The 17,065-nt window shown below is 32.7% G+C and overlaps 1 protein-coding gene across 1 annotated transcript; it reads left to right on the forward strand.

The window, feature by feature from the left end:
• Positions 1–1,904: 1,904 nt before the first annotated feature.
• Positions 1,905–12,838, forward strand: LOC132555656 (pre-mRNA-processing factor 19-like). Its single transcript, XM_060220006.1, has 17 exons — positions 1,905–1,925; positions 2,651–2,800; positions 3,068–3,144; positions 3,762–3,819; positions 4,094–4,177; positions 4,381–4,448; positions 4,629–4,709; positions 5,011–5,052; positions 5,503–5,577; positions 5,985–6,060; positions 6,379–6,488; positions 6,937–7,092; positions 7,338–7,407; positions 7,785–7,940; positions 8,670–8,770; positions 9,314–9,375; positions 9,873–12,838. Exons 1-17 carry the CDS (start codon positions 1,907–1,909, stop codon positions 10,015–10,017), a joined length of 1,530 nt encoding a protein of 509 aa, XP_060075989.1. The 5' UTR covers positions 1,905–1,906; the 3' UTR covers positions 10,018–12,838.
• The last annotated feature ends 4,227 nt before the right edge of the window (positions 12,839–17,065 follow it).

Below are 17,065 nucleotides of genomic sequence, written 5' to 3' on the forward strand. Positions count from 1 at the left end.
GTAGTTCGAGCCCTGTATGTGAATTTTTTGTCAAATTCATTTTTTAATTGAAATTGTTCATGTTAAAGATTACAACACCATCCGCTCTTGATGTCGCTATCAAAAGTGATCGTACTTGTTGGGTAATTTCAATCATTTATATATATATATATTGTTTTGGTATGAGACAGAGTCAAATTTGACGATATTCTCTTTCCTGTTGAACACCTCGTGAGAAGACGTTTTTTCCGGTGGATTACAAACTAGACATAACAGTAATGCATAATGTAACTTGTCCCAAGCAACCCTCGGTGTCAGTAAAACACTTTTCGTCTGTTGAAACCGGTATTTCTTGTCCCCGTGAACTAGAAAACATCTTGTCAAGACTAATTTCTGTGAAAGTATGTCAATAACATTACGTTGGATGTCTTAATTAAAGATTTGCTGATGGAGTAATTAGCCGTTTTGTTCTCCCACATTGTCTCGATTCCAGTTCATCACTTTACACAAACATTTTGTTGATGATCTGTGTCATTGTTAATGTAATTCCATATGTTGCTTGAAAGGATTACATAAATGATTAGCGCCTTTACTAATCCGTAATGTCGTATAGATAATACAGTATACCAAATAAATAATAGATTTCCATTCTACAGTCTTTCACGCTCGTCCTTCTGGAACTCGTCCCTGACGGGTGAAAAGTGCAAAAACCCAGAATCGGTGTTATGAAGAAAGAAAATTTACCATATATTGAAATACAAAACGAGAGATCGTACACCATCATTGTATCATACCAATCCCATGTTGTTCCTATTCCAATGACCAGCACATCCGCACTACTTCAATCTTTGACATTCTTGATTATCACACAACTCATTCTTTCATTTTCTCCGAGTAAAATGATAATAAATATATCTATTTTATTCGCCTTCTTTCATTTCGGGTTTCTAACCAATGACCTTGGACTGTCTCGCCTTTCTTGGTGTAACCACGGACTTATATACACATGTGTATATAAGTCCGTGGTGTAACTTCGCTTCAGTAGTTTCGTGGCTTAATGGTGTGATGCGGTGTCACGCTTGGGTGAATGAACCTAATACATTTAAAAATAGGTTAACAGCGGTTATATGTGTTGAAGTGGTTAACAACTTAACAGTAACCAAGAGGTTATTGATATTGGCCAATAGCATGCTGAGATGATACGCTACCAATTTTGTCCGAACATTACAGGAGTCAACTATATCCAAAAATCTCGATCTTTTGATAAAATTTGGAGTGAATATGAAAGTTACCAAAATCATTTGTATTAACTGCAGAACATATGAGCGATAAGGCCCAATGACCTCCATTATATAAGATATCTTATTTATTAGATATGTTATGTAATAAATCAGATGTCTTGTTAACCATAAAAGACAAAAAATTGAGACGCGTTCGTAACATTTGACGTAAATGGACCGGTTGGTGTCAATCAGACAAAGGAGTATACTTAAGAAATAATTTTAATTTTTTGTTGTTTACTGGTGTGTAAACTGCATTTTTTTACAGATATTTTCAATGACGGGTCTCCTGTCGGGCTGCACGGAAGCAGAGACGTATATAACACATATGTGTTATATACGTCTCTGACGGAAGGAATACCTTCATATCTGTTTTAATAAAATATCGATGTTTTTTTTCTTTTTTTTTTCCCAGAGGTGATTTGCATCACAACAACTTTTGATGGTTGTCCTTTCGCAAAGGCGGTCATACTGAAGGTCTCAGTTTTTGTTTATCCTGTGATAAAACGCATCTATTTTTCTTGTAATTTTCTTTTACAATAACTCCGTGTTCAAGTATGGACTTATGACAAGATCCGGATAAGCGGACATCCATTATCCTGTCTAATTTTACATAGAATATTTCAAAGTCACGTGACACAAGCAACATGGCGCTGTGCTGTGCAAGTAAGAAAATTATATTTTTCCTTAGATCATTGTAATTTAACTATATATTGCATATCTCATGTCCGGAATGCATGAAATATTGATATATGCCCCTTCTCCTTTCTGTATGATGTCGTTCGATTAATATTTTTTCTGAAAGTAACCGTGTTGAGAACACATGGCACCGGCTTTCCGTTCGTCGCTCAGACGTAAATTTGAAACAAAGTCAAACGCGCATGAACATTATTATTGGTTTCCTCTTTGTACATGCAGACTGGAGTTACTATTCGAACAACTATTATCTCCTTACTCCTTACTGCAGCATTTTCTGCAATGTATGACACCAACCACTTATAAGATCTAGATATTGCTGGATTTCGCTCAATCCCCTTGTCCCCCGTCTTTTCTGGTCAGCTGTTACTCGTAAATTCAAATATTATGACAGCAATGTATGGATACTTTGTATGCCTAAATCGTTTGATAATATTGACGTATATTTGATAATATGGTGTCAAAAGTTAAACAAAAAAAGAAAGAAAAAAATAACCAGATCCCGATTTTCCATTTTCATTGATAATGAAAAAGTAAATAAAAATTACATTGATAGTATTTGCGTTGAATCATCAATCTAATACTAACTGTTCATTGTCATGCCATTTTTTACGATTATGTAATTTATTGTGCCTTCAATAACCTTCTTTATACTGCAAATAACAATAGCCGTAAGCCTGTATTTTTTCTTTTAGTCAGTAATGAGGTTCCAGAACAACCAGTCATTTCTTCAGCTTCTGGCCACATCTATGAAAGGCGGCTGATTGAAAAATATATCAAAGAAAATGGAACAGATCCCATGAATGGGGAAAAACTGTCTACAGACATGCTGATGGAGATCAAAGGTATAACATACATTGATGTATATGACCAGCTGAAGACTACTGTGGTACCAGGGGTGATTGAAACTGACCAATTATCAAAAAGTTTGAGAATATTTAAAATAAAAATGATTTGATTGTTTATAAGATCTCTCTGTGCTTCTGAATCCAAATAAGTATTAAATTTCAACAGATGATTCTGCAACACTAAGTAATAGCCCACATAATGAAGGAATTGCATGGTCAATGTGTTTTCATGCTTCTATGAAATTGCTGTTTTTTCTACTTCAGCTTCCCCTCTTGTTAAGCCAAGACCTGCATCAGCAACAAGTATTCCAGCCATTCTTAAATCTCTTCAAGATGAATGGGTAGGTGGTAAATTACTGTACATGCTGTAGTAGTAGTAAGAATAATTGTTCATAAAACTCTGTAATCCTAGACAGTTTTTGTGAGTACCCTAATTTTGGAGAGACGTCTCACTAATTTTTGGCAAGTTGAGAAATGTTTCAGATAAATCATCATTTTGTCCTGTTAGAGGTTAGCAGAAAGAAACATTTAGCATGAACTTCAGTATGCAAAAATGCCAACTAGCAACCAAACCTCACTTTAGTATTGCTCAGAGCATGTCTACCAGGGATAAGAGAATGGAAATGGTGTGATTTTGTTACATTGTGAAGTGAGCCACATTTATAGTATAACAGAAGCTATATGTTCTGCTATACAGTAGTCAACAAAAAGTGTTTGGATGGGCCTGTGTCAATGCTAAAACAGATCTTTAGGAATTTTAATATAATTGGTATTATGCATGGGAAACCAAAATCTTGTTAATTTATTGAACATCATTTAGTCCTACTGTTAGATTAAAATGGTAACAAAATCTGTGATGGTAAGGTGGGGATGATGTTACAGAATTTACAATTTCTCTACTCTTTGTATTGTTGGAATTTGATACTATTGATTAACATGAACACTTTGTATTTTGTAGGATGCTGTCATGTTACACAGTTTCACATTGAGACAGCAGCTTCAGACAGCCAGACAAGGTAATTACTTATATGAATTTAACTTTCTCACCCCTTACAGTTTATTATCAGACAGAACCGGTGATTTAATAATATACAAGAAAATGATAGTAACTAACTGTTTTTTCTTGTTTTGGAGCTGAAGTTAGCAATGTTAAAAAGTTCTTGATATAATGATGAGTCATTAGAGAAAACGCATTACCAATTGAGAAAAGTTTTTGTCAGATGTCTTTTATGAAGTGTGATTAAATGTGATAATGTGTATGCTAATAAATGTGCTTTATTACATCTGTAGAATTGTCTCATGCTCTGTACCAGCACGATGCTGCTTGTCGTGTCATCGCTCGTCTCACTAAGGAAGTCTCCGCTGCCAGAGAAGGTATGAACAGGGATAATAAAAGGAATAAATGTTAAAGGATCCTTTTTTTTTTACTGGATCACATTACATTGTGAATATTGAAAAAAAAATCACTATATTCTGGTATTTTTTATCAAGAAAGTAAGATAAAAGAGAGGTTGATGTACTTACTAATCTTGAAAAAAAGCAAACTTGCTTATGAGTCATTTCTTCGGTTTCTTTAGCCTTGGCTACTCTGAAACCTCAGGCAGGCGTGGCTGCTCCAGGATACACAGCTCCTCCCCAACAACCAGTGAGTGGAAATCAGCAGAAGTTGTAATTTGTATTCTTATCAGAAGATTATTATTTATTGAAAGATATAAATTTTGGTCAATCCTGTTTTTATGCAAAGAAACATTTGATGAGAGCTGTAAGAATTTTTTGTTATTTTTGTATTTCATGACATTCATCTTGTTGTTTTCTGTGTTTACAGGCATATGGAGCAGAAGCCAATCCAGAGGCTGCCCAACAGCCAATGGAGGAGGCAGGCATGAGTGATGAGGTTCTACAGAAGGTAGGGCAATGCTCTTTATTTATCTGTACCAGTAAAATGAGCTGTAGATTATGGATGTATAAACTAGACTTGGAAACAATTTTTTGTTGGTAGATTTGGTTTTAACCCAAGAAAATTTGTCTCAGAGAGGCCTAAAATGTATGTGTAAATATAAAGAATAGGTTTTAGTCAAAGAGAAAAATGTTTTGAAATAGTCAATATCTACTAGTAAAGAAACTATCTGGCATGGAAGTATTTAAGTGTTTAGGAAGTACAAAAAGAAAGTTTAAAAAATACACTGTAATAAAAATTATTTTTGCAGCTGCAAGACAAAGCTACCCTACTTACAGCAGAACGAAAAAAGGTAAAAATATTGAATCATTTCAATGACATCACAATGTAACCATGAGCTTCAGGGTATTCCATAGATAATGAAAACTGAAATTTTAACTTGTTTGTTATCAAATAATATTTAAAATTATGTTATATAGCAAATATCAAATAATATTTAAAATTATGTTATATAGCACTTACATATTACTGTATTACCAACCTGAAATATTGCAATGAACTAGCTATGGCAAATCATTTACCCATAATCAAATCAGAAACCAGCATACAAATACTGATATACATCTAATGGGAGCCAGTCATTGCCAAGTATGAAATCATTTTATGAACTCTCTACTACATTTTAAAAAGCATGTGTTAAAACTGTTCTGTATGATAAATGCTATGTTCCTGATCATTGCTCTTGCATTAGCTCTTGGGCTGATATACTTATTTGTGAATTATTATTTTCTATCAAATTTAGAGAGGTAAGACTGTTCCTGAAGGTTTGGCCATTGTTGAAGACATCAAGACTTACAGACAGCTGGCTTCCCATACAGTAAGTAAACAACCATACACAGCGCCATTACCATTCAATTTATAAGTCCAAATAGGGAAAATAATCTTAACAGTGGAGAATAATAAAGTTGTTCAGGCGTTTCAATATTTTGGTTTTCTTAGCAACAAAATGGATTTTTTTTTTGCCCTTTATTTTTTTGCTTCATCTGTTTTTGCATGGACAGTTGCACAAAATTGTTCTAGAGCATAGAAATGAAAAAATATTGTAGTGCTCCAAACTTCCTATATGAAATTATTAAGTGTGACAAACTTTAAAATTATTACTGACATTTTTTATATAATCCTTTCAAAATGTTTTATAGATGTTCATTGTACAAAACAACATAAAATGAGCTATTTTCATGTGAAATGTCATGTTTTGAAATGTTTTCAAATTGATTTTTCCAGGGATTACACAGTGCTAGTGTGCCTGGAATTTTATCTCTCGATGTGTGTCTGAAGGATACATCCAAAATTGTTACTGGTAAATATCATAATCTTGGACATTATGTAAACTTCATAGTTATATAGCAAAGTTTAATGATAAAGTCATGGAAAATATGAACCGGCAACTCTGGAATAGTATCCGATCCATACATACTTTCGAATTTCTTCGTGTTCGGTCAGAAAAACATTTATGAAGAACAGGGGGCAAAAAATGTGTTCTTTTATTTACATGTAAATGCCAATTATTGTTTAATAGATTAGATCAATTCTTAGTGATATATTTAAGATGCTTCACTGAATAATGCGATGTTGTCAAAATATTTTTGTTAAATTTAGTGACTTGTTTTATTGAAAGGTGGAAATGATAAAAATGCTGTGGTATTTAACAAGGATACAGAACAAGTCATGGCCATTCTCAAAGGTCACACAAAGAAGGTTACCAGTGTTATTTATCATCCAGAAGAGGTAAGCCACTTTTAGCCTTGTACAAATCTCTTGGCACCATAACTTGAGACTGGACATTTTACTGATAGTGTAGGTCAGGATGGTAGTAATTCTTTATATGTGTTTGTGTAGTTAAACACTGAATATGAATTTACATCCCTGAGCAATAAATCAAATGAAAAACATGAAACCCTGCTTAGTATGTGGAACAGCTGTTAAATGAAAAGCATTTGCATCCTAATATGATATATGACAATATACAATAAGATCAGGTTTATTGTTTCTCATGAGTTATGTTTTCTACTTCAGTATAAAATGTTCAAATGAAATGAATTTTGGTTCAACAGCAACATAATTTTAGTTTGATATAAGATATCTGACAAATTGACATTCTTGGCCAAGTAGAACAAATAGACTCTAGTGATCTCATGCTACTCTCAGATAACAATGAATGTTTTGCTGTGTTTAGGAGTTGGTATTCACTGCCTCCCCTGACTGTACCATTCGTGTGTGGGGTGTACAGACAGCCCAGTGTGCCCAGGTCATTAGAGCTCACGAGGCTCCTGTCACAGGCATCAGTCTCCACGCTACTGGTGACTACCTTCTCAGCTCATCCACAGACATGGTAGGTATACATATGATACAGTAAAGCTTTCAAAATGTTTGATATACTATTAAAAGAGGATGTCACAACAAAAAGCTCCTGGATATTTCTAAATAGAGTTGTAACTTGTTTATTATGACATTGTACTAAATTTACTATAAACATTTTTTGTAATCCAGAATGTAAGACAATATATTGGGCATATTTTGAAAAACTAAATTATCCAGATATAGTTAATTTATGTGGGGTTTTTTTCTGCCTCTCAGCACTGGGCATTTTCAGATCTTCGTGCCGGCAGAGTTCTCACCAAAGTCAATGATCCAGCTTCTCAACATGGTAAATACTGACTGCTTTTTGAAAGCCATTACATTTCTTCATGTTTTATTGGTCGTACATATTGACGCATCTGTAATATTTTCAGACCTTCATGTCCATGCTGTTACTTCAGTGAATATTTAAACTGTTCATAGGGTACATATGGTTTGCCATAGTTCGGCCTTTACCAGTTAAACCCATATCCCACTCTAGGACTTCTGGTTTTTGTTAAGGGTTACCATCCATAGAAGTTGATTAATAATTTGCTCAGAAGGAAAAAACGAAGTCAAACCAAGGATAAATGTAATTTGAGGTGAAGTGGCAGTAGTACTGGAATAACCCTTAATATTTACCATTAGTATTATGTATTTAAACAAGTTTTACTTTTTATCTTGCAGCCTTGACATGTGCACAGTTTCATCCTGATGGTTTGATCTTTGGCACTGGCACAGAGGACTCTATGATCAAGATCTGGGATCTGAAGGAGCGAGCCAATGTGGCTAACTTCCCTGGTCACCAGGGTCCCATAACAAGCATTGCTTTCTCAGAAAATGGTTAGTTATCCTTCTCTTAAATCAATAGATTTCAGTACCCACCAAGACCAGTTACAGTTCCAACACCTTTCCCTCTACAGTGGAAAGTTTAACATCTTGTTTCTTGGCCTCTCAAAACAAGCTATTGGCATGTCTTTTTGTTATGGAATATTCCTTTACACACACATTTATATATATTGTATATATTTTACATTAGTTTATTTGTGACATTGAATTAATCAATCCAAATATTTTGAGATAGTTTGATTCTTATATATCATCTGTAAATCTCCCAATATCATCAGGAACTAATACACGGCAGCCCTGCTTTACGCTTTACCTCTGTGTTATGTTATTCTGTTCAGTGTTATAGGATTTAAATGTGATGTCACCATAACAGGGCAATCAGAAATGAATGTTTGTCAGAGTTGGCCAAGGAGGTATTAAATAACGCCCCCCACCTCCTCCTCCATGAAATAAATTTTCATGGTCCCATCTAAGATACATATTTTGTTTTCACTTTAGAACCCATCACTTATATTTTGTTATTGTGTTATTAGAATTAATGCTTCCTGGCCTTCCTCTATCCAGATACATATATTTTTGGAATATTAGTGCCTCCTTGTCTCCTGTTTCCTTCCTCCAAATACATATATTTTTGGAATAGTCTAATACTATTCAGTGTTGTATTGTGCTATAAATACTCTTGTAGTACACTTGATAGGTTCTTCTAATGACTTTCTTCCCCAGGTTACTACTTGGCTACATCTGCGGAGGATTCTGTTGTCAAACTTTGGGATTTGAGAAAATTGAAGAACTTCAAGACTTTACAACTTAGTGACAAATATGATGTAAGTTTAAAAGACGTTAACATTTACTTTCTTAAATTGTTTTGTAAATATGTTAGGTCACCCATATAATTTTAAAATGTACAGCAGCTTAATTCCTAGATGAATGTTTAAAATGTTATCATTGATACTAGATTGAAAAATTGCCTTGGCTATCTGTTAGCTTATATATAAATTTTATTTTGAATATATAGATGTGTTTCTTGTAAATAGATATTCAGGAAAATAAACACTAAGAAATATAGAAGATAACTTTAAAGAGAGTGTTCCCAAAATTTTGATACAGTGACTAATATGAAAAATTTTCCTGATGGAAGAAGACATTTACATTGATGTAGTTACTTGCATTAACTGTAGGTGTGAATGGTCAAGATTTGGTAACTTTTACTAGCCACTGATTCTTTTCTCTTGGATGCTCAACTATCGGTTGAAAACAAATTGTGATCTAAATTCTTGTATCAAACTTAAAAGTTCTCATTCATATATGTAAATACCTGTTCCCCATTAATAGTTAATGAGATTTTAACATTTGTATTTATTTTTAAGGTGAGGTCACTGTCCTTTGACCAGAGTGGTACCTACCTTGCTGTTGCAGGCACTGATGTCAGGTATTGTGCCTTTTTTTATTATTTGTCGTTAAAGTGCAATAGGAAGAGTTTTAACCTTTCAGCCAAACATGTTTTTCCATAAATGAAAAAGTTTTTTTTGTTTTTGTAATAAAATAGTTATACAAGAATAACTGTGCATTCTGTGTCTGTAATACCGTGGGCATGCTACATTTTCATCAGGCTGTGATTATACTGCATACAAATTCATAATGATAATCTTAACTGTTACCAAGATCAATAGACAAAGTAATTTTATCGCTAATGCCTTATTGTCAGAAAGATGGGTCTGGTAATTTTGTTATTTTCCAAATTTGTATAATATGCCATTAACTTTACACAATTTTAATTATATTATTAACTTAATAGAATCTACATTTAAATAAATCCTTATTGTTTGTTACACATATTTTTACCAATTTGATTAATGTACAGTGTCTATCAATATTACTGTGTCTTTCTTGTTGCATTAATTATAAAAAAATCATTCTGTTATACAGAGTTTACCTGTGTAAACAATGGCAAGATCTGGTGGTGTTTAATGACCATACTGCGACAGCGACTGGTGTTAGATTCGGACACAATGGTACCTTCTTAGCATCAGCCAGTATGGATCGCTCACTCAAATTCTTTGGCATACCATGAGAATCACATCAGAATATGGCTAGCTGTGGGTGTAAATAACGGAAAGAAAACAAGAGGTCAATGGTAACTGTACAAAGACGACTGGAGAGATATTAGGCCCTACTATGTGTACATAATGAATTAAAGGAAAGGTGTCGAGGGCCTACAGATTCATAGCACAGACTAATACTACAGCAGAATTATTTCACTAAATGCTTTAGCTCTAATACAGACTTGAGGAAAAAGATATCTTATTTTGAAAATATTGTAGTGATCATTGGTGTGTGATTTAATGTCAAGGTTGGTAGCTTCAAAATATCTTACAGTGCAGCTTTTTACTGAAAAAAAACCCCATTTTTTTTTCAAAGAAGTAGATATGTATTATATATCTGACATAATTAAACACTGAACAAATTATGAACTTCAAATTATACAAGAAAAAAAAACAATTTCTGAATGTATTGATGTAGTTTCTTTACCTGATGTGACTGTGCTTTGAAAATTAAGTATCTCCAGTCTGAATCATCTTTTACCCTAAATTGTTCTTCATTACAAGAAGAACAGATTGTATATATCTTTCTGTAAGTTACTTACATAAGATATGAAGAGCCAAAAATGAATTCTTTGTATTATTACACTACGTCCCATTCTTAATATAGAAAGAATCAAGTTTTACTGTTATAATATATTGTTTTATAGACTAAAATGATTTAAAACTTTGAAAGACTGGGAAAACTTTTATGTCATTGCATCTAAGCAAGTACTTTAATATGCTGGAAGAAAGAGAAAATTCAAGATGACATTCAATATCAGTTATCATAAAGCCATAAAATCACTATTAAAGTTTTACTCTCACAAATATAAAAATAAGAACTGAAAGGAAACCTGAGGCTATTGATGTAAAACATCTACTTAAAAAATAAATCACTTCTATTCTTGGTTCATTTTCCCGTCTATTACTTCTAACCAAATTATTAATGATGTTCTATATGTGGTACCTTTCTCTACACAAAACCTGAGGTCCTGGGATAGATATGTTTCTGTCTCATCAGCTGGTTTATGATTTGAAAATATAGACAGGCAATGCTAAAAGTACTGATGTATATAGGTAGTACAGTATTTGTCTGAAGACAAGGACTCCAAACGTTCATGAACTTCTTTGATTGCCAGTATGGTTAGAACTTTAGAGGTATACTTCTTTGTACTTTGAAACAGAATGTCAAATCGATATATTAACATAATTACAAGGTTTTTATGAAATAGAATTGGTCTGAACATGACATGAATTGGTTTATCAAGAACATGCATCCTGTATATCTGTGTGTTTTTTGTACAATCTTCCCTGTGGACATCTGCTGATGTTGAAATGTGTATTCTTGATAATACAACTTGATTAATCTAGAAAGTGGTATTTTAAAAGGAAATATTAGTAGAATGGTGCTTTGAAATTTCAACAAAAGACAAAAAGGGCAGATGAGGGGTTGGCGGGGAACAATGCGCTGATGTATCTTTCCTAACCGGTCATTTTTATTCTTTAGCTGTGGAGAATTATCTTAATAGTGATGGTGATTGAGAATTATTCACTGTTTCACAATAAACAAACACCATGATGAATGTTTAGGTATATGTATTTTTGTTGTTGTTGTGTGTTTAATCTCATACTTTGATCTACATTTTTAGAAAGGCTTTACACTTAATGTGAATTATAAAATTTGTAAGTATCCATAAAATCTCTCCCATACTGTAATTTATGTTCCATGCTTAATCTATTTTTTGTAACTAATTGTAATTACCCATTAGTGCAATGGAGAAAAATGTATTCTCATTACAGGGGAGTGGTAATCTACTGAAAGTTAGGAATGAATGAATTTGAGTAACAAATTAAATTTAAGATAAAGGGTACATTGTGGCAATTATATTGATGAAGGCTTCAAATTGAACTGCTGGTTTTTCAGACAGTTTGTCCCCTTATTTGGTTTGTTAGAGATAAAAATTTTTGCAAGGCTCTAAAAGGAACGAAAAATATCGTGACAAGTTTTATAAATCACAGGTCAAATGAAGCTGAACTTAGATCGTTTTTATCAGTTGGTTGATTACTCAGACAAATATTGCAGAAAAAGGACAATTCTAAATATCTATGGTCCCTATTGATAAGTTACAGTGCAAGCTGTGGTAGTCATTTCAATATCTATAGATGATATCACTCTAAGATAAACATTTATTTCATAGGTATATTTGTTGGATAACAAGGCCATGATGCAATAAAAAAAACTGCAGTATTTTTGTCTGATTTTGTAACCACTGTTATTTCAATCTTTATATTGAAAGATGAATCACAGATGATTTTTTTAAGAATGTGTAGAAAGTATAACCTGATGGTACCCTTTACCTTAAAATTGAAAGTTGAGCATAGAATTATGGGTTTGAGCATGAACAATATCATCTAGGAAACTCTGTGGTGTTGATCGATAATATTATGGTCAGAATGTCAGATTTTCACATTTACATTAAATGATCATTTTCCCATTTTCATATCATTCATCATCTGTACATCTTCAAATGTGAGAACTTAAAGCCCCAATATATGCATCAGTTGCCCGATTTTCCAAATATGGCAATGATCATAAATTCAGTCGTGGGCAGTTCAAAATGGAGACTTATTGAAAATGAATGAGTTCCAACTGCCGTTGTATAAATACCAACACACAATATCGTCTCGAGTATTTCTGAGATATGTCAATTTTGAATACATCTATATATTAGTAATTTCTCATCAGTTCATTTTAGTGAAAGTTGTATGTATTGGGACTTTAAGTGTGCTTCAAAAATCAATAAATTTGTAATCTATGAACAAGCTGTTTTTAATGTTGTTTATTCCATTAAATGTCTTTGGTAGATTGAAAACAACACTACTTTTCAAATAGCATTAAAAGAGAAAATAAAGAAAATACTATTTAGTAATTATCTGGAAAAGCATTATTTTTGAGAAATGAAAAAAAAAAAAGTGTTTGGACAGATGCTGTGATTGTTACTTTGGTAATGTCTCTTCTGAAAATTGATATTCAGTGTTCAACTTAACAAAACAAGAGTGCCATGGACACAATATACGCTGCCACAAAATGTAAAGATCACGATTGGTCTATTTAATTATCGCTTTTAACATGTCTGTATCATAAATCTTACAAAAACCAATGAACCCTAAAATCGCCCCATCATGCACATCAAAACATTGTATTAGTGACATTGAGCAAGTTTTATGAAAATCTGATCATTAGTTTAGGAGGTGTTCGTTCACAAAGCTCCACTAACAGCAAGCTACAGATACAAAGTTGAAAATGGCATAAATCTTACAAAAATCAAAGAACCGAAAAATCACCCCTTCATGCACATCTACCCATTGTAGTAGTGACATTGAGCAAGTTTCGTGAAAATCTGATAATTAGTTTAGGAGGAGTTGCATTCACGTGAAATGGACGTACAGACAGACGTATGGACAGACAGACTGAGATGACGCCAATATACGACTGCCTCCGGCGGCGTATAGAAATGAAAATAAGAAAGACGTAATTGAGTTTAAAAATAATTTAATAATAGCAATAGGAGACAAAAACTTGTAGCAACAATATAATCACACAATGGATTTAATACACACAGGTACAATGAGCTTTAATAAATTCAACATAAAAACAACAAAGATGATTAAAATCAATGAAATTTAAAATCAGTAATACTTGTTCCTGAAATTGTCATCAGAATTTATTGAGACCATGTCATCAATTTATCATACTATTCAATTAAAATAATCCAACAACTGATGCTTTGAAAATGCAGTTAGCATAATTTGAAATATTGATGAGCATCACAAATCTTATTGAGTGTACTATAAACTACAACAGGCACTTTGACGTGTACCAGTTGTTGTTAAGAAATGTAACACATAGTACGATCAACATTTTTATGCACATCAGAAAATTTTCAAGAACATAACTTTTCAGATAACTTGGGGGGATAAATTTAGTGAATAATTTGTTTCTTACTTAGATACCTGACAAAGAAAGCCGGTTACGATGGTATGATTTTCAATACAATGAAATTATTATAAATAAGGCAATATACAGATTAACTGTAAAAAAAAAACCCCACTTTAATGAAAGAAAATAGAGCATCTTGAACAAAGCCTGAATGTTTATAAGACTAAATTGAGGTGGGAACTAACAGATATCCCTGCATGTCAGTTTTTTTTCAATGACACCACTACATATTGATGATAAGGTAAGACCTAGAAACCAACAATTGGTACTTGCTGTTAAGGTAAAAGATTGACCGAACTTTGGTAAATAACATAGCACCTTCTCTTTATGTACCTACTGTCATTTATACCAAATTTGTTTATACATTACATTAAACATTAAACAGAATATCAAACACCACGATATAATGAATATATTGCTCCAAATATCTTCTTGCTTAGAGTGACCTTTTTCATGTTCACCACACTCCAATACTACACCTGAGATCAAAAGGTCAAAAGGTAAAAAAAAACATTACTTATCAAAAGAAATGTTGATAATGAAAATGTGTCCAATAAAGAAATTTCACATCAATGTTGAAAATCATCACCTGATTTTATAATTTTGGAAAGACTTATCCCCCCAACCCCAACCCCCTCCCCACCCTTTTTTTGTCAACAGTTTTATATTTCATTTAGTCCAGATTTCTCCCCTTCCTCAGTTTTCAACCAATTCTTACAACATTTCAAAGCGTTATTTCCCTTTGTCTTTTTCAGCATTCTTTCCTTGTCCAGAGATTTTTTCATTTCTTCACCATCTCTTTGAAACTATATATGCTTTCACTTATCATCAAAACATTCAGCTCTCTTTTGACGTTTGTCTCATTATTACTATTTCCACACAACTGAATAATTTTTTTGGCATAGGATGGGCATATATTGTTCCGCCCCATGGTTCTCTTGTTACCCAATTGTAATGTACAGTGCACATATATTAATACACACACAATCATCAACTTTTCCAAGTCAAAAAAGTTACATATGTACTGTAATATCGTTACAATATGTAAAGTCTTGTTCAATGTCGTCACCTCTTGTACATGTTACTGTTTCTATAAATTATATTTATAACATCCTCACTCAACCAAACTTATCTGATTTATGATTGTCATTAAACTTCACTCACTTACTTACAACTATCCTGGTTAAAAATGGAGGTCACTGTTACTATAAATAGAATTTGTAACCTCCTTACTAAATGGAATATATATATATATATTTGATTGTATTAGTATCATATAATCATATCATTGTTTGATTAATGGATATTACCCACTTTTCCATTTCAAAACTTGTTGAACAGTTACTACAGTTCATTCATCTACAAATTAGCTTTGGATGCTTGCTGGGATTACCACACTGTAAACAGTTAGGGCCATTTTGAGGTGGAAATTTTTTTTCACTGGTGACCTCAATGAATCGACAGAGCGATTGCAGTCCTGAGGTTACGTAGACAAATGATCTAACCGACTAACCTAACTAATTTTGGATGCAGTGTATTGTCTACACCTGGCTTGCTTTTTCATTCCTACATACTTAATAACATTTACATGCTTGTAATACTCCTTCAAAAAACAGGAAAAAAGACCAGCATTAATCCTACATGACCATGACTTCAAGAAGACTTTCTACGGCCAAATAAACGGATCTGAGGACATTTCACAAAGCCTTGCATTTTGTTAACTTTGGAAAATAATCCTATATCGTATGTCTCAACAAACCATGGCTGTTCAATACTATACTACACTCTTTATGAAGAGATCATAAGTGATCATAATCCCGGGAAGTTTAAGGATGCTATTGTCTGTCAAACATGGTATTTGTTGTATATCATCCATATTGAATATAATTTCATGACATACTTTACTCGTCATATTTAAAGCAAATTCGAACACATGGACAGTTAAATGACTAGCCATCAATCAACCCACCTTGAAGTAAGAACAAATTCCCTAATGCTTAACACAAAAACAGCAAAATTGTTACTACAATAAAAACTTTAACTTTATACACACAATGAGTTTACAAAATATGACATCTTGTGTTTAAACTCGACAGACTTATTTAAATTACAACATGTATTCAGAAAAGGTTTATACTTATATGCATTTATACAACAAGATATGAAAGTTGCCAAAAATCAATTTCAAAGGTGAAGGCCAATTTTATGATTATGTTTCCTTGATTTAATCTGGTACACAGCCCAGGTAAATCAAACATGGTTTATTTTTGTAGTGTTAGCTATTCCAAAGAAAATTAAAAAAAGAAAAAAAAAACATTTAGTTTGTGCTATATAGTTTTACAACAACAATATGAACAAATCTTATTACATATTTCATACATTTATGTATAAGTAACAGTAAGTAGTGTAAATTGTATAAACAGTCATCCTAAAATCATTTATGTACGTAACTTTGTATGTACCAAAACTAGCCTACAATATCACTATACTGCCATCTTTATTTCAACTAAAATTCTGCAATATTCAGGGTTACGTGATGCGATTAAAGTAGATAATTGCTGAAGACAAAGAAGTGTGTGATCTTGTGATTATGGTAAGGAAGGTGCAGAATAAGCTAGGCATTGTATTTCACTCTGTATTGGTAAGAATTACATCAGTTATGACATATTGATTAGTGTTACCTACAAGGTGAGATATGAAAGGCACAAAGGATAACATTTTTATCAAAATGAAAGTAATTTGATATGTCTACACATAATTACTTTTACTGTATAACCCTTCAACTATAGCTTGTGCTACAATATACTAGCCATTTATATTGTACAATAAGTGTATTATTGTTGGAATGCTCACATTTTAATAAAAAGTTGGGGGTGGGGGAGAATTAATTTTGATGTGATGTCACATGGACAGTGCTTATTTGATCTGAGTAGAAAACATTAACATTCTGAAGATTCTGGTCTAGGTTTCACCAATGCAGGATAAATGTAATGATAAAAACAGATATCATTTGTTTTGAATTGGATAATCAAAAACAT

The sequence above is a fragment of the Ylistrum balloti genome, unplaced genomic scaffold (genome assembly GCF_031769215.1).
Source record: "Ylistrum balloti isolate Yb309-2 unplaced genomic scaffold, AGI_CSIRO_Ybal_v1 Utg370510, whole genome shotgun sequence".
NCBI classification, from domain to species: domain Eukaryota; kingdom Metazoa; phylum Mollusca; class Bivalvia; order Pectinida; family Pectinidae; genus Ylistrum; species Ylistrum balloti.